Source organism: Lemur catta, chromosome 3 (assembly GCF_020740605.2).
Source record: "Lemur catta isolate mLemCat1 chromosome 3, mLemCat1.pri, whole genome shotgun sequence".
NCBI classification, from domain to species: domain Eukaryota; kingdom Metazoa; phylum Chordata; class Mammalia; order Primates; family Lemuridae; genus Lemur; species Lemur catta.
The window spans coordinates 119,956,246-119,983,545 of record NC_059130.1 but is presented as its reverse complement, the minus strand read 5'-3'; the positions used below and the strand labels follow the sequence as shown (position 1 = coordinate 119,983,545).

Genomic DNA, 27,300 nt, shown 5'->3' with positions numbered 1-27,300 from the left:
ACCTCCTCTCATCACCTTCGCCGTGTACCAGGTCCAAGGCACCAGCATCTCTCACCTGGATTACTGGAACAGCCTCCTAAGTGGTTTCTCCACACCCACCCTTGGCTCGCTTCATGTAGAGCCAGAGGGGTCCCACTCACACAGAAGTACAGCATCATACAACAGCAAGCCCATTGTCCTCTTATCACAAATGAACAGAAAGCCATGGGCAGCTCTCTAGATGGCTAATTCCTGCCAGTGGCCCTCTGTGCTATGTAGTCTGATTATGTTTCTCACATAATCACCATAATTCATAGTCACAAACAGGTGGATATTAGTCACCATGCTTTGACAGGTTGGAGAAACAAATGTTCATAATTTATTAAATAAACAAATTTAAGAAAATAGGCAACAAACTCCCTCATAAGAAAGATCACATCAGTTCTCTGTTCACAACCCTCCACTGGCTCCCTACCTCACTCAGAATGAAAGGCAAAGTCCCCACCGTGACCCAGGGCCACTTGTGAGCTGGTGCTGTTATGTCTTGGACCTCTTCTCTCACTGCTCTTCTTGCTCCCTCTGCACCAGGTAACTGCTGTTCCCTGCTGTTCCTGGAACATCCCAGGCATGATCCTAATTGGGGGCCTTTACATTTGCTGGTCCTTTGCCTAGAATGCACATGCCCTAGAAATCCACTTGGCTTTTTTGCCCACACTTCAGGTGTTTATTTGTGTCTCTTTCTTGATAAGACCTTCTTTGGCCCCCCCAATCTGAAATTGCAACCTCTATCTGACGTAGATACTTTTTCTTCCAGCTCTTACTGCCCCCTGATAATGGTGTGTATATTACTTGTATATCCTGTTTTATCTGCCTCCACTGCTAGAGTGCAAGGTCCATGTGGGCAGGGGCTTGTGTCCATTTTGTTCACTGCTGTGTCCCAGTGCCTTCAGCAGTGTCTGGGACATGGTAGGCACCTAATAAAGATGTATTGAATTAATAAATGAATCACAAGAGAAAATGGCCAAAATAACATGGGCATTTATAGCTTAAAGAAATCTCAAGAAAATGTGATAGCTGTCCATTAAAAAATGTGAAAAGTTGTAATGAAGAAGATAATGGCTTGTGTTGTTTTCTGTGGTCCTAGAAGTTAGACATAGGGCCAGTGGGTAGATATATTATCCACTGAATGTGAGTGAGAGATTTTTGTTCCTGAATCAAGAAGTACTTTCTAACAGGAATAAGTACTGGATGGGCTGCCACCCATGGTAAGGAGTCGATCATCCAGGAGTGACTTGGCAGTCACTGTCAGCCTTTATAGTTGGTGCTTTCAGTTGCAAGTAGCTAAAGCAAGAATCGGGAAGTGGTAGGGGGTCCTGCAAGTTACTTCTCCCATCTCTGTAGTCCCAGCTTCTTATGATCTTATCTGTTTCTTTCTTTTTTTTTTTTTTTGAGACAGAGTGTCACTTTGTTGCCCTGGCTAGAGTGAGTGCCGTGGCATCAGCCTAGCTCACAGCAACCTCAAACTCCTGGGCTTAAGCGATCCTACTGCCTCAGCCTCCCGAGTAGCTGGGACTACAGGCATGTGCCACCATGCCCGGCTAATTTTTTCTATATATATTTTGGTTGGCCAGATAATTTCTTTCTATTTTTAGTAGAGACGGGGGTCTCACTCTTGCTGAGGCTGGTCTCGAACTCCTGACCTCGAGCGATCCACCCGCCTCTGCCTCCCAGAGTGCTAGGATTACAGGCGTGATCCAGGGCTAATGTAACAAGGTATCACAAACTTGATGGCTTAAAATAACAGAAATTTATCTTCTCACAGTTCTGGAGGCTAGAACTTCGAAGTGGAGGTGTTGGCAGGGCTGTGCTCCCTCCGAGGCTCTAAGGAAGAAGCCTTCTTGCCTCTTCCCATCTTCTGGTGGTTGCTGGCAGTCCTTGATATTTCTTGGTTTATGGCAGCATAACTCCAATCTCTGCTTTCATCTGCACATGGCCCTCTTCCCTCTTCGTATGTCTGTGTCCAAATGTCCCTTTTCTTATAAGGACACCAGTCATTAGATTCAGGACTTCCCTAATCCAGTATGACCTCATCTTAACCTGCTTACATCTGCAAAAACCTTACTTCCACATAGGAATATTATTTCTTTATTTGCTGTTTTATCTCTGTCCCCTCTTCCCTTTAAACATAAGGTTAGTGCAGGGGCCTTGTCAGTGTTGCTCATCCCTTATTCCCAGCACCTTGCTTAGCACACAGTAGGTACTCTGGCAGTACCAGTAGTTTAACGATTAAATGAGTGAAAGCAGTATTTCTTACTGGAAATATTCGAAGCAGAGTAAGAATTGAGTCCTATTTAAAGAACACTTGCTAACACTACCCCTTTCACCATGATCAGCAGGATTGTCTCTTCGGTTTTCCTGCTGCTCTGAACAGAATTTTTAAAATCCCTAAGCCTGTTCATTTTCTTCTAAAATTAGAAAAAAATTTATTACAAAATGTTTTAGACCTACATGATCATGGAACCTCCCCCTCCCCCACCAAGAGGTGACTGCTGTTGCAGATATTACATTTATCATTCTCAGAAGTTTAACTTTTTTACTGTGTTGTTAAATGGCATTGCTTTTGCCTCTCTTACAACTTTATATATATGGGTAATGCTTTTCTTTTCTTTTTTTTTTTTTTTTTTTGAGACAGAGTCTCGCTGTGTTGCCCGGGCTAGAGTGAGTGCCGTGGTGTCAGCCTAGCTCACAGCAACCTCAAACTCCTGGGCTTAAGCGATCCTACTGCCTCAGCCTCCCGAGTAGCTGGGACTACAGGCATGCGCCACCATGCCCGGCTAATTTTTTTCTACATATATTTTTTAGTTGGCCAGATAATTTCTTTCTATTTCTAGTAGAGACAGGGGTCTCGCTCTTGCTGAGGCTGGTCTCGAACTCCTGACCTCGAGCGATCCACCTGCCTCTGCCTCCCAGAGTGCTAAGATTACAGGCGTGAGCCACCGTGTCCGGCCGGGTAATGCTTTTCTTACAGATGATTGCCACTTTTCTTATAGTTATCATTGATTATGTTACTTTTACATGTAAAATTTAGAGCTTACCATGGGTCAAACACAGTGCTAGGTCATGGGAGTGCAAAGATGAGTAAGACTTCGTTGTTTTCCTTGAAGAGCGTACAGTCAGTACGGGAGAAAGTGTTCTTTCATTTCCTTTTTGAAACTGTGCTTATAAAATTCCTGGGAGTATAAACTAGTTTTCTTAGTTCTTTCCCCCATTTTTAGATAATTTTGTGATTGCCTAGTTTTCAGAACTTCTTAACCCTCTTGAGTGATTTTATTTTACAATCTTTTTTTCTTTGAGATGTAGTCTTGCTCTGTCGCCCGGGCTAGCGTGCCATGTGGCATCAGCCTAGCTCACAGCAACATCAAATTCCTGGGCTCAAGCAATCCTCCTGCCTCAGCCTCCTGACTAGCCGGGACTGCACACCACCACACCCAGCTAATTTTTTCTATATTTAGTAGAGACAGGGTCTCTTGCTCAGGCTGGTCTCGAACTCCTGACCTCAAGCAATTCTTCTGCCTTAGCCTCCCAGAGTGCTAGGATTATAGGCATGAGCCACTGAGCCTGACCTATTTTACAGTCTTATTTTGGAATTATGCTCATTTTCCCTCTGTTCCCTTTGATATTTACCTACTAAACATCTTGAATATATCTGAGCAAGGCTTTACCCTTCCCAGCTCTTATGACCTCTCTGAAGATGTGGTGATCCTGCTCGAGTCCCCCAGTGCATCCTTTATTAACCATTTTTATCTTGACAGGGTTATTAGGTCCAGTGGAACAGGCTTCTGGTTGCTTTATACTCTCTAGAACTGGAGTTCTTAACTGTTGTCGTTCCACAGTTCCCTTTGGTAAACTGGTGAAGCCTTTGATTGGCATCTCAAAATATATTTTTAAATGCATATAATAAAATACAGAGAATCACACAACTGTAGAGAAATAAAGATTGCAATATATTTACATCCTTCTTTATTAATGTTTTACATAAAAGATCTAGCACCTAGTCAAAAAACTACCGTAATTTCAATCCCCTGAGTTCCTGTTTGCATCTGTAGACTACAGGTGCTCTGGGAGCAGAAATGAACAACAGGGCCTGTTTGGAATTAGTAAGATGTCAGATGATATGTTTGGCCTCTGGACTAGTTCTGGGGTCAGGATCATAAAGACAGAATCCATTTCCTCTGTCTGACTGCTGGTCTTTAACATACTTCATGACAATTTAACATAAAATTTTTCTTTAATATTATGCTTGCTCAAATGGTCTTCATCCTGCTTCCATTCATGCATTTGAATACTTAATAGATGGCTTCTATTTGCTGCGCACTGTATTAGGAACTAGGTTGCAAAGATGGGGAAGGCTCAGTGAGGGGCCCAGGCCCCCAGGGGCTCACCATTTAGCAGGAGGAGACAGACTTGTGAAGAGCTGAAGATGCTGCTGTGCAGTACTTGACAGAATACAGCCACAAATAGTCACATCCTCAGGTTCACGGCTATGTGGTGTTGATTTGGGGGGCGCATTTTCACGTAGGCATTTATCTAATTGCAAATTCTGCCTTGGTATGAATGTAAATTAATACAGCCACTAGGGAAAATGATACGTCTATGATAATAATGAAGTGTATATATTTTTTAAATTCTATCTTTTAAAAAACAGGATTATTACTTCTGAATATAAGAGACATCCTTCCATATCCCATTACAATTGTTATTCTATCCTTCTGAATTTGCTTGGTACATTTTATCTGTTTTACATGTTAGTTTATGTTGGTTGTTACCAATGATGTAATGAATGCTGTAATTTCATGTATCCTTCATTTAATACAGACCATTAAAAATAGAATTACCATTTGATACAGCAATCCCACTCCTGGGTATATATCCAAAGGACCTAAAATCAGTATGCTGGAGAGATGTCTACACTCTCATGTTCATTGTAGCATTCATTATTCACAATAGTCAGGATGTGGAAGCAAACTGGGTGTCTGTTGTAAGATGAGTGGATGAAGAAAATATAGTGTGTATATATATATATGTACACACACAACAGAATACTATTCAGCCTTAAAAGGAAGGAAATCCTATCATTTGCAACATGGATGAACCTGGAGGACATCCTGCTAATTGTAGTAAGCCAGGCACAGAAAGACAAATAATCCCATGTTCTCATATGTGGGAGATAAAAAAGTTGAACTCATAAAGGTAGAAAGTGGGATGGTGGTTACCAGAGGCTGGGGAAGGGCAGGGGTGGATGAGGAAGGGGAGATAATGATCAAAGGGTACAAGATTTCAGTTAGATAAAAGGAGTAAACTTTAGTGACTTACTATACAGAATGGGTGACTATAATAATAATAATGCATTGTATTTTTTTTTAATTCTGCCATTCTGCAAAAATAGAATTATTACTTTTGAATACAGGGAACATCCTTCTATATCCCATTGCAATTGTTTTCTATCCCTCCGAATTTGCTTGATATATTTTAATATCTGTTTTATGTGTTAGTTTATGCTGATTATTGCTAACGATGTGACGAATGCTGTAAATTCATGTAGCCTTCATTTCATGCATTTTTATTTCAGTCCCTCTATGTGTTAGGTTCTGTTCCAGCCCATGTTGCTTAGAGTTTAGTGAGAGAAACCATTAAAAAAAACCCATGAAATCTTTCAGATAGTGATAATTGTGGAGAAAAAGAGCAGTGTGTTGGAGTAAGTACTGCTGGGGAGTGTACATTGCTGTGGGTATATAGGATAGTCAACTGTAGGCTTCACTAAGAAGGTGACATTTTTAGCAGAGGCCTGAATGAAGCGAGAGAGTAAACCAAGAGGGTATCTGTGGGGAAATCTTTGCAGACAGGCAGATGCAAAGGTCCTGGAGCAGAAATGGGCTTGGTGGCGACTGACACAAGGCAGGGCTGGTGCAGTCATCTTCAATTTCTCTTCAGTTTCCTTCTTCACTTTTGAGTGTTTAATGAACATCATTATTGCTTAGTAGTACATTTGTGGGAATTTCTACAGAATCAAAGCCATTATTTTATAGTAAATTGTCTTTGCTAAGAATGCTATCAGGAATACCGATAAAATTATAACTTGTGCCATCATTGATTGCTGTGTTAAAATACTTTTTTTGCTTCTACTTGGTCCATAGCTTGGGTGAGGGAGAGGGTTTGAGGGTGGTTAGGCAGCTGGCCAGAGACAGAGGCTCAGGCAGAAGCCCCAAGGCCCGAGGGCTACAGCAAGACCCCTAAAAGGCTATTCTTTGCTTTTAGCTTGTACATTTTAGTTCTCTGAGTTGGGACAAGTGTGTCCTTTGCCAGGCTAGTTACTTTATCTCCCTGGCATATTCTTTTGGCCACCAAAGGGATATGTTTTATCAGTTCTGGACTCCATCTTATAGCATTATTCCTGGGGTCATACTAATTACTTCGTGAATCTGGACAAAGTGCTGATGTCTTGTTAGTGAGAGGCATGCAGTGCTGAGAATCAGCTTCCTGCTTTGACTTGGTTGATCCTGTCACCTCCCTCTCTCCCTTCCCCCCAGTTATGCTAACCTGATCCTGCAACCGCTCTCCTAGCTGCCTGTGTCTGGCTCCAGACTGCCCACTAGCACTCTGCCCGCACAGGGGGATCTGAACTGTGCCATAGTGCTGCTTTCATTCCCTTGGTCGTGCTTCTAAGCATGGAGAAGGCACAGGGATAAATATTGTGTGAGAGTGATTTCCGTAAAATAATCCCTGTCCCGTAGGGAATTTACAGCTTAGTAGGAGAGATAAGACATGTCACTTAACTGCTCAGAAGCCTTCCTTGTCTCCTTATTTCCAACTATAATTTAGTCCAAGGGCTTTCAAGGTGCTCTGTAATTGGATTCTACCCTCTTCATGTAACTTGACGTCCTGGTTTTCAGAGCGTGTTCTTTGTTCCTATCCTAGTCATCGTACTCACCCCAAAAGGCCCATGAGGCCTGTATAGAGATTGTGTCACACAAACCATTCTTAGTTTTGTGTGCATTTGTCTGATTTTCCTACCTAGATCAAAAACGTTGGAAAAAAGCTGTCTTTCTCTTTTATCTGTTGAGCTCATAGTAGGTGTCCAGGAAGTAATCTGCATCCATGTGGGAATGTGCTGGGAGTGTTTTTGCCATCTCTCCCTAGTCTCTCAGTTGGAGTCTAAGGAAAGTGAGTTTAAGAAAAAAATTAAAGTTTTGAGATCTTTGAATGCAGAAGAGTTTGTCACCTTTAATGCCTGGAATTGAATCTTCATTGCTTAAGAGCCTCTGTGTTCAGCGCAGCCAGCCTCCAGTGGGCAGATGTTGGTCAGGTTTGGCAGGATTAGGCCCCGGAAGTGCACCGTGAGCTACACCTACCTTCCCTCTTGCCGTCTCCATCCCCTTTACTTTAGCTAAGCAGGACTCCTCTGCTCTTCTGCTTCTCACAGTGACATGAAATCTTGTGATCCTAAAGAAAGAGAAAATAGAGGCCCTTTTCTGCAGCCCCAGTCCTCTTGATTTCAGGCAATTCTGTTTAATCAGGTGACTTATCTTCTCGGGCTCCCTGAGCTTGGAAGATGAAAGAGCCTCACTCAACACTGACTTGAGAGAAAGCCTTTGTGAAGTGTCAGAAAGTGTCAACCAGGCAATGTTGTATGGTTCAGTTTCTTCTTTTGTTCCAAAAATTTGTGTATATTTTAGAAGGGGGATGCATAATAATATAGAGTATTTAGATTTGTTATTGTAAACTGTGCAGCATGGTTTTTAAAAAATAACTGAATACATATTTCTAACTTTAATAGAATTGGAAGGGGCTGGAAAATATTCTACTTCAGTCCTGTCATTCTACAGATAGAGAAGCTGAGGCACTCAGAACAAGTTAGGGTTCACTAATAGCATTCATTTGATGCTGCAACCATAAATTTAGAAAATATCCTCCAACACCCTATTGTATATTCAGTGAATACTTATTAAATACCTACCGTGAAATGTACTGTATTAGTTGTTAGGGGTGGGGTACCAGGGGGAGGAAGTGGCCTTGGGTAAATGGGATGTGGTGACTTTTTAGGGAACTCAAAGTCCAGTTATATGCATATATCCCTTTTAGACTACAAGAGTTAGGTATGTTATAAGTTACATTTGTTTGCTCATTGTGGATATTTTAAACAAGTATTGTAAGTACAGAAACATCAGTAGATCCACGGAATTATATTTCGTGTGATTATTTGAACTGATAGGTTGGGGGAAAAGTCATTGAAGACTGGTGGGGTAAGTTTTGCCCCTGTCTCTTTTCTAGTACTCAGATAGACTGGAAATGCAGTAGGCCAGAGCAGGTGTCATAGCAGCAGAAGTTAATCTGTTCTTTCTGTTTTGTTTTTGAGACAGAGTCTTGCTCTGTCACCTCGGCTAGAGTGCAGTGGCATCATCATAGCTCACTGCAGCCTCCAACTCCTGGGCTCAAGTGATTGTCCTGCCTTAGCCTCTCTAGTAGCTGGGACTACAGGTGCACACCACCATGCCTGGCTAATTTTTTTATTTATTGTAGAGATGGGGTCTTGCTATGGCCCAGATTGGTTTTGAACTCCCTGGCTCAAGTGATCCTCCTGCCTCAGTCTCTCAAAGTGCTAGAATTATAGGCATGAGCCACTGTGCCTGGCCAGCTAATCTGATCCTTATACTCAGGAGTTTGCCCTGATTTCTGATTTTGTTCTTACCTGATGCATATGGGTATATCTGTAGAGTTTATAAACACTTCTACATCTGTTATTCATTGGATCATCACAGCAGAACTATGAAGTAGGCTGCACAGATACCAATATTACCAGTTTACAGGGAATAATATTAAGAAAAGTGACTTATTCAAGGTTACAAAACTAGAAATCATGGAATCAATGCTCCAGTCCTAGTCTTTTTGTAAAATACATAATTATTTTGGAATAATTTTCAATTTATAGACAAGTTCCAAAGATAGTATAGAGAATTCCTATGTACTCTTTACCCAGTTTCCCCTGATGTTAATATCTGGTACATTTTGTCAAAACTAAGAAATTAGCCTTGGTATATTATCGTTAACTAAACATGAGTCTCCTGAGTCTCCATTGGTCTGTGACAGTATCTCAGTCTTTTTTTGTTTTTCATTATCTTGACGGTTTTGAAGAGCACTAGTCAGTACTTAGTAGAATGTCCCTTCGTTTGGCTTTGCCTGATGTTTTTCTCATGATGAGACTGGGGTTTGAGGTTTTGGGGACAAATATCACACAGGTGAAGTACCCTTCCCGTCACATATCAGGGGCCTGTAACATCCACATGACATCCCCGGTGATGTCAACCATCAACTTGTTATGGTAGTGTTTGCTAGGTTTCTCCACTGTAAAGTGGTTATTTTTCCCTTTCCTTACTCAGTTCTTTGGTCTGGAGTTCCTAAGTCCAGCCCACACTTAAGGGGTAGGAATTAACTTTAACCTCCTGGAGCGGTGCGCTGTCTATTTATATTATTTGGAATTCTTCTGTGAGGAAGATTTGTCTCTTCTCCCCCATTGTTTATTTAATCTCTTACTTATATCAGTATGAACTTGTATATATTTATTTTATACTTTGAGTTATAATCTAAACAGCTACATTATTTATTTTACACAAATTGTTCCAGCTTTGACCGTGGGAGCTCTTTCAGGTTGAACTCTAAGTTCATCTGACATGCCTCCCTTTTTGTTTTCCTGAGCACTGTCTTTCTGGTACTGTAAGATGCTCTAGGCTTGTCTTGGATATATCCTGCCCCAGCCTTAGGATCGGTCGTTTCTCCATGGTGCAGTCCTGGTGTGTGACTGTAGGTGTGTGACTCTGCACAGTTCTCCCTTTCACACTAAGGAAAGGAATCCTCTGAATTATACATGAGAAGATCCAAGTGATTTTCTAATTTGGGTTTCTAATTTTCTTATCCTAACATTTTAGATACCGTTGTTTTTCTTTACAGGTTTGACGTTTCATTTTATTTGTGTTTATTCACAAGAGCAAAATGTTTTTGCCAGGAAATTAGCTGCTGAAAAAATATCAGTCTGCTCTATGGAATAGAGTCTGTTCATTTTAAATTAGTGTTGAGGGGTGTGACTAGGTATTGGCTAAATAAAATACCAGTATACTTTGTATTTTTTATGAATGCTAACTCTTTAGCTTAGTTCATTGTCAAGATCCATGTAAATTTCAGAATTTTGAATAGAATGATTCCTTTTATAACATTAATTGTTCTTAAGTTTTGTTTTTATAATTTTAGAATGTATAAAACACATAACTTTGGTTTAAAGTAGGTAAACTTCTGATAGAAGTTCCTCAGTTGCAGAATATCATGATGGTATGACTGCAGATTGTTCATGTTTACTTTTGCCATTACAAATAGCTTTAACATTATTTCACATGGGGCTTAATCTTTCACATGTTTTCTTTTAGGAGTAGCCCATCGAAGCCAGAGCAGTGAAGGAGTCAGTTCTCTCAGCAGCTCGCCCTCTAATAGCCTTGAAACACAATCTCAGTCTCTCTCACGTTCCCAGAGCATGGATATCGATAGTGTCTCTTGTGAAAAAAGGTAAAGTGAAGCCAGTTTTCTAATCTGCTATTTTATTTATGGAAAAAGAAAGATCCATTTGCTTTAATCTCTAGTCCAGTAGTCTCAAATGCCAAGCAGAGACCATGCCAGTCCTTAGCAAATTAAAGCCAAAGTCATTAAATTTAAAGGTCATTGTATTATTCTGAAATGTTCTTCATACTTTCGTTTGATCTTAAATGTCTTTTATGAAATAATGGCATAGTGGTAAAAAAAACTTTTTTAATGTCCTCATTTTGTAAATATAAAGTTGGCAAACTTAACGTCTGTCCCTAAAAATTTTTTCAAGTTTTACTGATTAGTGAAATTTAAAGTTTGGATGGTTTCTGACAGGTAACCCAAATAGCCTGTTGGCTCCATAAGGATTGGGATGTCCAAAGACAGAGCCTTCCTGTGCATCAGGTGCACCATAAACAGGGGATAGAGTGGCTGAGGTGTTGGTTCCTTTAATCTTTGGGCAAGCCAGACCCCTAGCACCTGTCTGTGCTCAAGCAACCCCCTCTGTCCATGTCAGTGGGCCAGACAAATATAATTTCCTGGGTTTCATGGTGTGGAAAGGGTTGGGAGCACTGGTGTGGAGCCTCAGCACTTGGTGGGACCGGGGTGAGGAACCAGATCAGAGATCACCACATGAGGCAAGAATTCAGGAAGGACCACACTCTCAGGCAAAAGGGCAAGCAGAAAATGATCTAACCCATAGAGGAAAAATAATTATGTTCTCATTACCTTTGCTGTGTGTAGAGGTATTTTTAACAAATCAAGCCAGCTCAGGTATTTCATGGCCACTTGGTGACTTTTGTGTGCGTTTAGGACCTAGGTTTACACTATTGGTGTAGTCTGAAAGCCGTAAGCTAAGAATTGTCACATACATATAATGAACCCAGGCCTATAGTGCCTTTAGCATCTAGCAGAAGCTAACACAAATCATCTTCAGAGAATTTCCTAAGTTCCAAGAAATATGAGCTCATAGTCAAAAATCACAAAACATACTAGAAAGCAAGTCATGATGATAGCAGTCACCAGAATGAATAACAACAGAATTATTCTCCCAAAGATTTTTTGGATGTTGGAATTATCAGATACAGGATATAAAATTTGTATTCTTAAATTAAAAAGGGAATTGAAAATATGAATAAGGTGCAAGTGACTATAAAAACAACCAAGCATATTTGAAAAAGAACCAAATAGTAGCCAGGCGTGGTGGTGTGCACTTATAGTCCTAGCTACTCAGGAGGCTGAGGTAGGAGGATGGCTTGAGCCCAGGAATTTGAGGCCAGCCTGGACAACATAGTGAGACCCCATCTCGAAAAAAGAAAAACCACCAAATAGAATTTCTAGAAGTGGAAAGATAATTCAAATCAAAAACTTGGTGTAAGAGCTAAATAGTGTGTTACACATAGCTGAAGAGAGAATTGACAGATTGAAAAAGCTGAAAAAATTACCCAGAATGTACCACAAAGGGAAAAAGAGATGAAAAATATAAAAGATATAAGATTTATAGAAGACAGAGGTCTAACATATATCTAAAATGTCAAAAGGAGAATAGAGAATAAAGATGGAGAAAGATTCCTTCCCTTCACTCTTATTCCATATTGTTTCCTCTCCTGCTTTAGAAGCCATTATCAAAAAGATAAACGGCTGAATGTTTTTTTAGAGTTGCTTAATGATGTGAATCCTCAGATTTAGGAAGCCCAATGAATCCCAAGCAGGATAAACAAAGAGAAAGTCTTACCTAGACACTTTATAGTGAAATTGCAGAATACCAATGACAAAGACCTTTAAAGCAGCCAGAGAGAAATGAGATTATCTACAAAAGAAATGAAAGTTTAGTTTCTCAATGATGGAAGCCAGAGGATGGCAGAGTAATAGCGCTAAATGCGGGAAGAAAGTAACTCATTTGGGAGTTGTATACTCCTGTGAAACTGTCTTTTATAGGGTAAATGAAGGCATTTATAGATTCAAACAAACAAGAAACACCTTGTTAGTCTGCCTCTAGAAGACCGCAACTTCTAACAAATGTTTATGAAGGAGAATGATCTCAGGACTAATGTCTGAGATACAAAAAGGAAAATAAGTGAAGAAAGTATTAAACAGGTAGTACGTGTAAACAAACACTGATGTGAAAAACAGTATAGTGTATAAAATGACAATGGGAGAGAGGAGTAAAAAAATCAAATAGATCTGAAATACTGAACAACAGTAGCAGACAGCAGGGGTGTGATTAGAGCAAGTGTTCTCAGGTCCTTGTACTATGAATACTTGGGGAAAGGGTAAAGATACTGGCTGACTTTTAGATTTTGAGTTAAGAGTACTTGCTGAAGTTTCAAGAGTAACCATTACAAGAATAGAAATGAAATATATTTTCCAAAAGGAAAAATATGGCACAAGGTGGAGAGTGAGGGTAGAGGGAACTTAAGTCAATTCAAAGAAAGGAAAAAAAGAAATAAAATTTTTAAAAGGTACAAATAATACAAAGTAAGGTTTACAAAAGTCAAAATAGATTGGTAATCACAGTAAGTCACAGTTAAATATCATGGGCTGGATGAAAAACAAAACAGAACCCAGCTTTATATTTGTTTACAGAAGGCATACCTAAAACATTAGGGTAGAGAAAGATTGAAAGGAAAAGCAAAAGAAAATAGGAAAATACTAAATAGAAGAAAATTGGGGCAAACGTTAATAATTAGACTTTAAGGCAGAAAGTATTATTAGAAATAAGCTTTATATAATGATAAATATTTAGCTTACTAGTAGGATTTAATAGTTTCAAAATGTATAGGTACTTAGTAATATAAGATCAACATGTAATAAAGCAAATATTGATAGAACTACAAGAAGAAACTGACATATACTCGGAAGATTTTTAACACATCCTTTTCAGCTATCAATAGATCAAGGAGAATAAACATTAAGCATATAGACAAACACAGCTAACAAACTTGATCTAATTGAAAGATACAGAACTGTGAGCCCTACAATTGGAGAAGGTACATTCTTTTCTAATATCAATCAAAAAGTTTTAGAAGTCAAAATCATAAAGATCATGTTTTCTGACTAGTATATCAGGTTAGAAAATTAATAATAGAGCTTAAGAAAAACCCTTATACATTTTGATATTTTTAAAAAAGCATACTTTTAAATAAAGGTCAAAAAAGAAATCATAATAGAAATTTGAAAGTATCTAGAACTGAACAAACATACATATCAAAATTTGTGCATTGTAGCTAAAATGATTCTTAGAGGAAAATATGAAGCTTTAAACATATTAAAAATAAGGAAAAAGAGAAAAGTAATAAAGGAATATGAATAATGAAAACCCTTTTCTGGAATGCTCCTCCCTGGACATGGCTGACCTCCTTCCTGCCTTTGTCCATGTGTTGTTTCACAAGGAGGCCTACTCCACTTAAAATGGAAAGTACCATACCCTTAATTGCCTTTTTCCTGCTTTTTTTTCTTTGAATTAAAAAAAAATTATGATTATTTTTTTTTAGAGACAGAATGTTGCTATGTTGCCCTGGCTGGTCTCGAACTCTTGGCCTCAAGCGATCCTTACACCTTGGCATCCCAAAGTGCTGGAATTACAAATGTGAACCACCACACCCAGCCTTTTCTTTCATTTTTCCATAGCCATTATCATTTAATATACAGTATGCTTTCCTTTTGATTATATTTGTTGTTTATTCTCTTTTGCCCTTTAACTAGGATGTAATCTCTGTGAGGGAGGGATTTTTTAGTACCTTTTGTTCATTGATCTCAGACACCTAGAACAATGCCTGCACAGAATGGGCACTTGGTAATATTTCTTATTGAAGGAGCAAATTCCATGACAAGTATAAATATGCAAAGTACCCACAAATTTGAAAATTTGGACAAAAATCAAATTCTTAGAAAAATATAATTCTCCCCAAAATTGACTCAAGAAAAAAGAGAAAATCCAAATAATCAAACACCATGAGGTAAATTGAATCAGTATTTTAAAATTTTCCAAGAAAACACCCTGCTTTATGATTTTGTACGTAATTCCACCATTCAATTTTTATACTAATTTTTCTAAATAATTAAAAAAAATAGGGAACACTTCTACTCAACTTATGAGGCTAATAGGACTTTAATATTAAAACCAGACAAGAATAATATAGAAGAGGAAAATTAATTACATGGTATGCATATTCATGAACATATTTGCAAAAATCATAAGTACTGACAAATCAAATCCCACAACGCATCAGAAACAGGCAAAACTAATCTGTGGGGTTAGATGCCAAGACAGTAGTTACTGTGGGCCAGAATAGTAGTGATTGCAGAGGTTGCAAAGGGAGCTTTTGGAGTATTGGTAATGTTCTATTTCTGATCTTGGTGCTAATCACATTAGTATGTTTACTTCGTGAAAGTACATTCAGCCAGACATATCTCTGCACATTTCTGAACACGTATTTCAATTGAAAGTTTACTTAAAAATGGTATAATATGATAAATATGACAAATATATTGAGATCAGTTTGGGTTTATCTTAGGAATACAAGGGTGTATTGACATTAGAAAATCTGTAAATGTCATCTACCATGTTATATAGTAAAGAGAAAAATCCTTATAATGTTGGTAGCTGCAAAAGCTTGATAAAATTCCACACTGATTCATGATAAAAATCTTAGCAAATAAGAACAGAAAGGAGTATCCTTATAAAGTATGGCAGAGACAGAGTTTACCAAATATCCCACATGTTTCCCTACACTTCCCAGTCTCCACTGCAGTTAGATTGGGGCCAAGTGACTAGTTCTGTCCAGTAGGCTATGAATGGGAGTGACATATGTCACTTTTAGGTGAAGGCAGTTGAGCCGATGTTCCTCCTCCATCCCTCTCTTCTCTTGCTCCAGTGACCTTGGAGGCTGTGTATTGCAGATGGCATAGATTAAAGATGGAGTAAGGATGCTTCACTCTCATCAGACTTTGCGTAAGCAAGAAATAAACCCTTATAGTGTTAAGCCTCTAAGATTTCAGAGTATGTGTGTTAAGACACCTTAGCCTATCTTATTCTGACTAATATAAAGGACATCTAACAAAAAATTGCAGCAGCTCTCATATTTGGGGGTAAGAAGTTAGAGTCACTTTCTGTAAAATCAGGAATAAGAAGGGTGACTACTATTCCTGGTTCTATTCAACATGGGAGTCCTACCCAGTGCAGCAAAACAAGACAGGACTGGAGTGGAAGAAACAACTATTATTATTTGGAGGTAAATTGATTATTTATGTAGTTAACTCCATGTATAAGTAAACAGGTTGCTTATAAGAGGTATATATTTAAACGTTACTATGTGCCAACAACAAAAAATTAGAAAACTATTTTTTAAAAGGCACCATTCACAATTTCATTAAAAACTATATGGTACCTAGGAATAAATTTAGTAAATGAAGTGTAAGATTTTTGTGGAGAAAATTATAAAGTTTATTTAAAGACTTCTAAAAAAGATCTAAATACTTGGAAAGTGATAGACTCAATAACATAATGATGTTATTTCTCCACAATTTGATCTCTAGAGTCAAGGAAATGCTAGTCAAAATCCCAACAAGGTTTTGGTTTTTGTCTTTTTCTTCTCTTTTTTTTTTTTTTCTTTTTCTTTTTTTTTTAACTTCCTGGCTGACCCAACAGGGTTTTTAAAAGAACAGGTCAAGCTGACTCTTAAGTACGTGTAGAAGTGGAAAGGCTCAAGAATAGTGAAGACACTCTTGAAGTAGAAGAACAAGGTGGAGGCAGTGATCTAGCTGATACTAAGACTTTTTGTGAGGTTTTATTAATTAAGGTATAGTGGTATCATTGGCTCAGGGACAAATTGTCTAACGTAACAGAAATTAGTCTCTAGAAATAGACCCACACATTTATGAAAATTGGACATATGACATAGATTTTACATAATTTAAAAAGGAGAGTGCACTTTCCAATAAATGGTGCTGGGACAATTATTTATTTAATATGGGGGGAAATGATATGTACTTAACCAGTTTTTGTAGTTAAGCTTTGGTTGACTCTTTTATTTTTTAAATCAAAATATTTTTTAATTAAAAAGTTTATTTTTAAGTTGAATTTTGAGGAGCCAAAAAAAAATCTATGTACTTATTTATTTTTAGAAATGGAGTCTCACAATTTTGCCCAGTGCAGTGGCTATTCACAGGTGCTGTCATAACTCACTGCAGCCTGGAATTCCTGGGCTCAAGCGATCCTCCTGCCTCAGCCTCCGGAGTAGTGGGGACTACAGACACATGCCACCACACCTGGCCTGCTTGAGTTTTTTTCTTTTTCTCCAGATTGAGTTTTATATCATTTAAAAATAACATAGAGAGAGAATCTGCTCTAATGATTTTTTTAAAAGTGGGCTCAAGAAAATGACAACTTAGGAAAATTATTTCTGACATGTGTGATAGAATGCTTAAATCCTAATTTATGAAGAGCTCTTAGAAATTAATAAGAAAAAGATGAACCTTTATGATTTTGCTTTCCTGACCGATTTTGACTGATTTTTTAAAGCTTTTCCTCAACCAGCAGCTGTGACATTGTGTGGGTTTATAAAATGTAAAAGTTTTATTTGTCTTTTATACTTAAAGCATGTCCCAGGTGGATGTGGATTCAGGAATTGAAAATATGGAGGTTGATGAAAATGATCGAAGAGAAAAAAGGAGCCTCAGTGATAAGGTTGGTAAGCAAGGAAGCCCTGGCCTCAGTTTTTAGTACAGGTAATATAAACACCATCTCATGTCTTATATCTGGAGAGTCTGTTAGAGTAGACCTCCCTAAATCCAGAAATCCTATGCAGGTGACTTTTATTTTCTTTTCAGGAAAAATAGGTAGCCCAGATTGCCCCTATTAAAAGAAGAGTAATTCAATCTTTTATCTGATAAAAATCCTCAGTTATCATTGGTATAGGGCCATGCTTTCATCAGTAAATTTAATTTGTAATAGGAACTAATTTAGAGCTAATTAGAATTTTTTCTATTGGTCTTTTGCTTTTAAGCAAGTAGATTACATCTTTGGCAGTATTCAGAGGAAAATGGCTGGGAATTGAAGCAAGAATATGTAGTAGAATCCAGTAGAAGTGGACGCTTTTTGAAAATATAAGGCCTTTACGTTTGCTTATCATCTGAGCTTAGTTCCATATACCTAGGGTATCATAATACAGTTAATTGCACCCCTTTTCAGTAAAGTGTTAGGACTCCTTTCGCAACACATGTTAATGATTATTAGAAGTTGGACTGTAGCTTCCTATTGGTGCAATGTTTTATTTGTATAGTTTTTAAATGTGTATAAAATTCTTTCATATATGATGTTTTAACCGTGGTAGAATGTAATGAGAAATGTTAAATTTTGGGAAAATTCCTGGAGGAAAATTGATTGTGTACCTAGAATGTTAACCTGGTCCTTTGGAGTTTAGAAAAGTAAATAAGTAAAATATGTCTGTGATTTGTAACATTTATTCCTTGGTAACTTTTGATAATGCCCTTGCTCCTTTATGCTCCCCCATAGATTGTATTGTAGGCTCATGAGACTTAGATGTTATAACTTTGATGTCATAGTAACAAGTTTAATTTTCCCTTAGTGCCTAAGTCATACTTCCTATTTGAAATGAACACTCAAATCTTCTTCCTCACTAGGAACCTTCCTCAGGCCCAGAAGTGTCTGAAGAGCAGGCCTTACAGCTGGTCTGTAAGATCTTCCGTGTCTCTTGGAAGGACCGAGACAGAGATGTCATCTTTCTTTCTTCTCTTTCTGCACAGTTTAAGCAGAACCCAAAAGAAGGTAGGAATCTCGCTCCGCAGTCTGATTGCAGAGTACTTACAGGAAAGTGAGCTGTAAGATCTTCGTTTTCTGTTGTCCATATGCACTCTATCTTGCTTTTAGGTGTATTTTTTTAATTACAGGGATACTTCTTGGTGAGGGCACTGCTGTTCAGTCACTTTTGTTTCTTTCCTCTGATCTTTTTTTTTTATTGAGACAGAGTCTTACTCTGTTGTCCAGGCTAGAGTGCCGTGGTGTCAGCCTAGCTCACAGCAACCTCAAACTGGGCTCAAGTGATCCTCCTGCCTCAGCTTCCCAAGGCTTTGGGACTACAGGCATGCACCACCATGCCCGGCTAATTTTTTCTGTATATATTTTAGTTTTCCATATAATTTCTTTCTATTTTTAGTAGAGACAGGGTCTCACTCTTGCTCAGGCTGGTCTCGAACTCCTGACCTCAAGTGATCCTCCTGCCTCGGCCTCCCAGAGTGCTAGGATTACAGGCGTGAGCCACCGCGCCCGGCCTTTCCTCTGATCTTACTGATAAATTATTTTTTACTTTCATGATTTCTACAAAAGAAAACTATGTAAAGTAACTGGTCTCCATTGTCTCAGGGTTGAAGTTCTTTCCTTTGCAGTAGGAAGGGGCTGAGAGAGAGCATTAGCTCCTCTGATAACGTAAGAGTATACTGGGTGGTCTTTATGGATCCTGAGAGAGTGTTCTATATGACATATACCTGCTTTAAGTGCCCACCAGACCGTGTGTAGACAGTGCGGTAAATCTGTTTGATTAAATTGCTTAGCAAGATAGAACATAATGACATTTTGCTGTGTTTCCAGGATTCTATTTTAAGAGGCTGTGCTAAGCCACACTTATAACAAAATAATAAAACTCTTAGCAAGATACCAGCATTATAGAGCACTATTGTTTTTCTTTACTGCAGTCATTTGGAATCCAGAAGAGGTAGGGGAAATGTGCTGGAGTGTTACTCTGCATATCGCTGGACTATGACCTCCCTGATGGTGGCAACTTTTGTCTGGTTTTCTCACTGATGTATCCCCAGTGACTAGAGGGGTGTCTTGCACAAAATAGTCCCTTAATCTGTACATTTTAAATGAATGATACCAAGGAGATTGCCTTTCCCTTGCCTTTGCTGCCTATCTTTCAGGGAAGGGGAAAAAAAGAAAGTCCTCTTCGTTCCTGGAGGCTCTATCTGATTTTACTGGCATCTTATTAACTCTGGTCATAGAGATGAGCTTAGCAACCATGTGTTTGAAACCCTGACACATTTTTTTTTGTTGTTGTTGTGTTTTTTGTTTTTTTTTTTTTTTTGAGATAGGATCTCGTTCTGTTGCCCAGGCTGCAGTGCAGTGGTGCCATCACAGCTCACTGTAACCTTGAATTCCTGGGCTGAAGTGATCCTCCTGCCTCAGCCTCCTGAGTAACTGGGAATACAGGTGCATGCCGCCACACTCAGCTAATTTTTTAAATTTTTTGTAGAGACAGGATCTTGCTATGTTGACCAAGCTGGTCTTCAACCTCCTGGCCTCAGGCGATCCTCCCACGTCACCCTCCCAAAGTGCTGGAATTACAGGTGTGAGCCACTATAGCTGGCCTTATATATTATTCTTAGTGTAAATCTTAGTATTCTCAAATCTGTCTTACACATTTAATTGGTAATTTCTTTTTTTTTTTTTTTTGAGACAGGGTGTCACTCTGTCACCCAGGCTAGAGTGCAGTGGCATTATCATAGCTCACTGTAACCTCAAACTCCTGGGCTAAAGTGATCATCCTGCCTCAGCCTTCCGGAACTATAGGCATGTGCTACCACGCCCAGCTAATTATAAGTGGTAGTTTTTAATAAGCAAATCAGATAAAATTTAATGTGTTTTAGAACTTTTATTTGTTTAATGATATTTAAAATGTATCTAGCAGCCAGGCAGGGTGGTGCATGCTGTAGTCCCAGCTGCTTGAGGGGCTGAGGCAGGAGCATTGCTGAGGCCAGGAGTTTGAGACCAGTCTAGGCAACATAGCAAGACCCTATCTCTAAAAAATTAAAATAAAATGAAATAAAATGTATCTAAAGGCCAACAGTAAATCAGTTGGGAGCTGCAAAGAATAAGAAGGAGGCTAGATGTAGACTATGTTCCTGAAAGCTAGGTGGTGACTAACTGTTGGACCCTTAATAAAATCTTTTGAACTTTGGACTTAATAGTTTTATTGTGTGTAAAACATATCTAGACTAAGACATATTAACTCAATTGCATTTGTAGTATGATAAACGTACCTATATGGTTGGGAGTAGCTTCTTTTTACAGTTAATGTATAATGTGTCAGTAACTCTCATTGCACCCCAATTTTTTAAAAATAAAGTTTGTATTTTGAAATAATTTTAGATTTGCAGAAAAGTTTCAAAGTTAGTGCAGGGAGTTCTTGTATACATTTCACCCAGTTTCCCCTACTGTTAACATCTTACATAACCATAGTGCATTTGTCAAAACTAAGAAATAACTATTAAATAAACGCAGACTTTATTTGGGTTTCTCCAGGTTTTCCCCTAATATCCGTTTATTTATCAGAGTCCAATCCAGGACACCACACTGAACAGCTTTAGTCCAACTTGGCTTATTGAAGGACTGTGTGTGTGAAGAACTGTGTGTAACTCATTCTTTATTCTGCTTTTCCAACAGTGTTCTCTGATTTTAAGGACTTGATCGGCCAGATATTAATGGAAGTGCTAATGATGTCCACTCAGACTAGAGATGAGAACCCATTTGCCAGTCTGACAGCCACATCGCGGCCAATTACAGCAGCAGCTCGGTCACCAGACAGAAATCTCATACTCAATACTGGCTCCAATCCGGGAACAAGCCCCATGTTCTGCAGTATGGGTTCCTTTGGTGCCAGCTCTTTGTCTAGGTCAGTGTGTTTCTCTTTGCACATCTAATTGGTAGTACAACAGCCATGAAGGATGTAGGAGTGGGGAATGTTTATTCACAGTAATAATCTCTGTCATGCACACTGTGGCATGTATTGTATTTGGAGGGGTGGGGTTAGTCATTGGAGGTGATATTGTCTTTTCAAGATTTTTTTTTTTTTTTGGCTTTCCATGGTTAGGCTATTGGTAGATTAAATTTTAGAAACAAATTGCAGTTTATGCACTACATTATTCTCTGTAAAGGAGGCTTTAGCATATTATAAATGCAGCCTCTCATCAGTACAGAAATTAGATTATAATTATTTAGATGCTTATCTGATCTGTATGCTTGAACTCCTGGAGATAGAAAATGTGATTATACTATCCTTTAAAAGCTTGATTTTTTTCCATTTTAGTTAGTTATCTCAAGTTTTTCTTTGATTTTCTCCTCTTTCCTCCTTTTCTCAACTAATTTAGCCTCTATGAAACTAGTCCTGCTCCCACCGCCAGTTTCTGGAGCTCTGTCCCCATGATGAGCCCGTCTTTTGCCTCACCCTCCCTTGCGGCCAGCCAGACGGCTGCGCCTTCCTCTCTCCTCAGTCCTCAGAGTGCGGCTTCTGGAACTGCTGCAGGAAGCCAGCCCTCGTCCCCGCGGTATCGCCCCTACACTCTCACTCACCCGTGGGGGTCCTCACCTTCTCCCACCCCACGGTCCTCAGGCATCTCCATTCTGTCCGGCTCCCCAAGCCTCCCTGCCCCCACCAGTAGCCCCCAAGCAGTGCCTGCCAGCAGTTCCAGACAGAGGCCCACGAGCATGGGGCCGCCTTTCCCACCCGCCTCTCCCAGTGCCGCGACCAGACGTCCCTCCTCCCTGAGGATCTCTCCTAGGTATTTATTCAGCAGAAGAGTTGCTTGTGTGTTTGCAGTGCAGGGAAAGGACATTAACACGGTTTGGAAGAACTGCTGTGTGACACTGACCTCGGTTAAATTTTTGTTGTTTTGGGTTATTAACCTGTGTGGCTAACTAGTTTGGTAAGCACGCACCCCAACTCCACACTTCCACCGGGCTCTGATCACATTGGAAAGTATGGGTTGCTCTGTCATGAGCCCCTTTCTTCCCTTCCTTCCCCTCACTCTTCCTCCTTCCTACAGGAAAAAAAGAAAGAACTTGGTTTTTTGCAATCTAGTTCACATGTCGTTCCTCATTACAAGTGAATTTCAGAGGCTGTGGTCAGTGTTGTATTTGAGAGTTGGGGCTCACAGGAACCCTTTTTGACTCTTTGTCCTGTTGACAGTGGTAGGTGAAATACGGTCAGACCAGGGCTTTGTGGGAGCAAATCAGGGCCTGGTGTCCTTCCTTCCAGTGAGCGGGGTGGGTCAGTTCATGCTTTGACACTTTGAGTTTTGGTCATGCGTGATTTCAGCCTCTTAAAAAGAAACAGTATCAGAATTCCACTAATCCAGTGGCCCCTTCTCTCAAATGTACCTATGTATTTCTATAATTTAGATGAATTATATTCCTGCATGTCAGTGGACAAAACTGTTAGTGTAAGATTTATTTAAAAAGACAGCAGTTGCAAAAGCTTCTCCTTGTCTTGTTTTTCCTTTGTTCCCTGATGACCTTTTTTGCTTTTGTTGTGGTAGTATGTACGACAATCCCTTCTCCTTCCTCTTCCTCGCACTTTCTGGGGACAGTAGTGATGAAGAAGATGAAGAAGATGATGATGATGATGGTGATGGTGATGATGAAGGTGGTGGTGGTGGTGATGATTTTTCTTGTGTCCAGTTTGGGTCCAGGTATCAGAGGAATGGAGTCTGACCCCTGCATGTGCGTAGGTGCTTAGGAACTAACTTTTGTAAGCTCTGACTAGGGGTGTGCTTTGAATCCAAATGGGCCAGAGTCTGAGGTGGGCTAGAGAGTGCACTGAAGTGTTCAGACTTTATCATGGGAGAAAGTGGTGCATAGGAAAAATTGCATAGTTGCTGCCTGGTAAGTTTGGAGGAAAACTTACATCAAATCATTTGTCAAAAACATGAAAACAGATTAAAGATGAGTTATCAATAAGTTCACCCTTATTTATACCTTTAGATATAAAATGAGGATTCTTTCATTTATCTATCATGAGAATGTCGTGAGCTACCAAATGTAAGCAACATATACTGTTAGGCATATTTTCTTAAGTACATTTGCATGGATTGCTGCTATTTAGGGATGAGAGAGGGGCTGGGACTTGGGGAGGGAGGTGTTGGGGGGTCAGTCTAGGCAATCCCTTAAAGAGCATATGGGGTCATACTGTCTGGTATAACTGTGATTCTGCTTTCATATCTAACAGTTCTCTAAGCACCTCCTGGGCCTCAGTGAAGTCAGATCCCATTTGTTTAAAGAGCCTTTGGAATGACAACAGAGGCTAAGACACAATTCAGGATGTTGCTGAACGTTTACCCCTGAAAACTGAGTGGAAAACACTACTTGGGTTTTCTAGGTGACTTTGAGCAAGAGAATATAGTAGCACCTTTTTTCTAGATACACGATTATTATGTACCCATAATAATTAAAAAATAAATAATAGCATTTTCTTTCTCATCCTCTGAGTCATTGCTTGACAATTTTGCTCTTAAATTGAAGTTTCCTCTGAACCAAGTTGGTATTTTTCCCCCAACACTGTTGAAAAATAACTCCAGGCTATAAATAGAGACAGTAGGAATTAGGTACACTTCATTAAATTTGACAGCGTTCAGAAGAATCATCAGAGAGTATATAAGGAGAGAGAGGAATATTGATGCAAGGTTGAATATTGATTCAGGAAGGTTGATATTTGTATTAGGTTGAGCATTATATCACTGTTTCTCTAGTAAATTTCCCAAAGGTGGAAGTGTCTTTCATGTAGGTGAAATCTCTTGCACGATTATAGTGATGCAGCAGGCCTCCTTCCTAGGAATCGGCCTCCTTGTGGGGAAGGTGCTGTGTTATCTGTTTTACTGTAAATTATCTGTGGGAGAAGTGCTCTCTTCCTGGCGTATTTAATTCTGACTTTCTCTAGCAAATAGAGTGTGTGCTGCTTTTACTAACACCTCTCTTTCTAGGCCTCTAACATCCCAGCCTTGCCTCAGATCTTGGTTCTCTACCTAATGGGAGAAGTAAAACTTACTGCGTGTTTAGTAATAGCTGCACATGCTCATGGAGCGCTATGTGCCAGATGCGGTCAGCACCACGCGTATGTTACCTCCCTGCTCCGTGCTGAACCTACTGTGAGGAAAGTAGGGTGCAGCGGGGTGAAAGTCACAGGCTCAAGCAGCCTGAACCAGAGCTCATGTTCTTTACCAACACACCCTGCTGCTGCCGCTTTCCGTTTTTGCCCAAATAGGGCTTGTGTTGTTCTCGTTCCGTACTAGTTATCTCACTGCCAAGAGTCTGTGTGTGTGCTCTGCTCCTGGCCAAGGCAGTGCCAGCATTTTACTCCTTAATTACAACATTCCATCCCAGGCAGTTTTAAGTCCCTTGTTGGCTGTTATAATGAAATCTGGTCATTTTGATTTTGGCAGCTTATAGGTTCTTAATTCACATCAAAAAGAATGCAAAAAGATGGGTAAAAATACATAACATAACTGGTTAAACAAATAGAAGAACTTAAGATTGCATGGAGGGTGAGAACCAGGAAGGGGTAGCAAAAAACCTTATTAATTTGAGCAATCAGCAAAGAAATAATTTTTTCTGTCCCCTTTCTGATTGATCTCAGAATTGTGTTTACTTTGAAGTAAGCAATTTTAACACCCACTTCTTGCCTGGTGAGTTTAACGTCATAGAAGAAAGAATCAACAGGGGTTGTATGATATCTGTCTCCCCGTCTGTTTGCCCAGTGGAGCTGATGTATTATTGCAAATCTTGTTGGAAGTAGTTGGGACATACATTCATATGTTAATTATTTATAGTGCTGATGATAAGGATTAATTTCAGAAAGGTAAAGCATTCCTTCTGTAAGGGTTTGTAGTCTTCTGTGAAAAGAACGGTATGAATTAGAAGGAACTGCTTCCTGCAGGAGTGGCATAAATGAGTGAAGTTAAAATTATCCTGTGCTAAAGATACCATAGAAGTTATCCTGAGAAAAAATTTTCTAATTGTTTCCTAGGAAGTTGATGACTAGAAAGAAATTTGCTATTTGTCTTTTTTTAAAAATGTGTAGATATTTCATTGCAGAAGGTCAAATCTTGAATGTCCTGAGCCTTATGGTGAGTAGAAAAAGGGAAAATTAGCAAATAGTGAAAAGCACTGACATTCACCCTCCGGTTTCTCTGATCATCACTGCTTGAGGGTGAGACAGAGGTACCGAAAAAGAAAAATCCTTCTACCATGTCTGTCCCCAAACCCTCCAGTGATTTCCCTTCTCATATACAGTAAAACCCGAAGCCTTGCACCGTGGCCCATAAGGCCCTGTATCTCCTGTATACACTACACTACACACTCTCTGTCTCTCTCTCTCTCTCTCTCTTCTCCTCTCCCTTCCTCTCCCCCTCTCCCCCCTCACCAAGCATGCCTGCACACGAGTACACACATACATACTCTTCCTTTCTAACCTCGTGTTCCTCCAGGTGCCTGCCTCCTCTAGCTCTCACGCTAGGCTCTCGTCCTTTGAACTTATGATTCCTGCTGGCCCATTGTACTTGTTTCTTCCCTTTGGACCATACTCTCCCAGATAGCTGTGTGGCCTGTTCCCTGACTTCCCTCAGGTGTGTCAGAGGGTGGTCCTTGACCCCACTGTATTAACCATTATATAAAACACATACACACACACACACACACACACACACACTCTCTCTCTCTCTCTCTCGCTCTCTCTCTCTCTCGCTATCTACCCTTCTCCATCACCCGTACTCTGCTTTTCTTTTTATTCTTGCCACTTAAATATTAATTTGTTTTTGATTGGCTGCCCATCAACAGTGTAACTGCCATGTCAACAAGGTCTTCATTTGTTTGATTCTGTGCGCTTCCCCAGGACCTACAACAGTGCCTGGAACCCAGGAGGCCGACTGTAAATTTTTGTCGGATGAATTTGTAGTGCTTAAATCTACACAACTCTGACTTTTGCCTTGCATTGAGACAATACAAAATTCCAAAGTCTGCATTGAAAATGTCAGTAAATGAGATGGTAGTTATTCTCATTATAGAAGAAACTATAATAGAGTCCCTTTAAGAGCAAGTTTTCTTGGTGCATTTAAAATGAGATTCAGACTGCACAGATCTGATGCGTGTGTAAATCCCTAGCATGTTTTCATTGTGTTTTCAGAAGGATACAGCACTTTTTCTATCATGCAAAATGATTACATCATCAGACTGCTGGTGTAGTTAGAAGAAAATTGTTCACATATTCTCCCACAGGGAGGTATAATTTTTAGATGTTCTTAGGACTGAAATATGACATATTTCCAAGATTTTAAGATGTCCCGGTTGTAAAAGCATCAGGAATTTTTAAACATCTTTTTGAGGGGAAAAATGAAAGTTTAACTACTTTTTAAAGTAGTAACTTGACCATTTAAAAATGGTTGATAGCATAAACTGAAGCATATAAACTATACACCACTTTCTCCTTCAGTGTCACATTCAAAATTTGAATCCAACTCTTTCTTTCACTTTGAATCTAAAAATCCTTGTAAATGAGTTTTGACCGTTGGCAACTATGCTTAGCATTGGTGAGACTGGCCACTTTTCCTGCTTGTGTTCATGACTGATTTTGGCAGCTTTAGGATTGATTGTATCATTTTGAAACATATTGCCAAATACTGAGGCTTATGCTACATTTCCTATTTGGTTAAAAATTTGTTTCATTTCCACCCCCTCTCTTGAAATTCAGCTGGATGTTTGGTGCTGGGCTGAGTGATGTTTACCAAAATACACCAACCTCCTTTAGCTTTGAAATATTAATGTATTCCGAATGCCTTTCATTGCATTGCCTAGCACAAGATAAGCAGTCGTCTAGATACATTGTTACTTTTTAATGTCTTAGTGAAATATTTGTG

General features: G+C 39.4%; 1 protein-coding gene across 3 annotated transcripts in view; it reads left to right on the top strand.

Annotated features, from left to right (window-relative positions):
- UBE4B (ubiquitination factor E4B) overlaps positions 1-27,300 on the top strand; it is a 115,986-nt gene that overhangs the window by 36,437 nt on the left and 52,249 nt on the right. The window contains exons 3-8 of one of the 3 annotated variants that reach the window (XM_045546179.1): positions 10,452-10,587; positions 17,203-17,290; positions 18,247-18,391; positions 21,062-21,290; positions 21,766-22,176; positions 22,933-23,085. In XM_045546179.1, coding sequence (XP_045402135.1) covers positions 10,452-10,587; positions 17,203-17,290; positions 18,247-18,391; positions 21,062-21,290; positions 21,766-22,176; positions 22,933-23,085 — 1,162 coding nt within the window. Of the gene's footprint in view, positions 1-10,451; positions 10,588-15,479; positions 15,557-17,202; positions 17,291-18,246; positions 18,392-21,061; positions 21,291-21,765; positions 22,177-22,932; positions 23,086-27,300 lie in introns of those variants that run through there. The other 2 variants (XM_045546178.1, XM_045546177.1) reach the window with 2 other exon arrangements.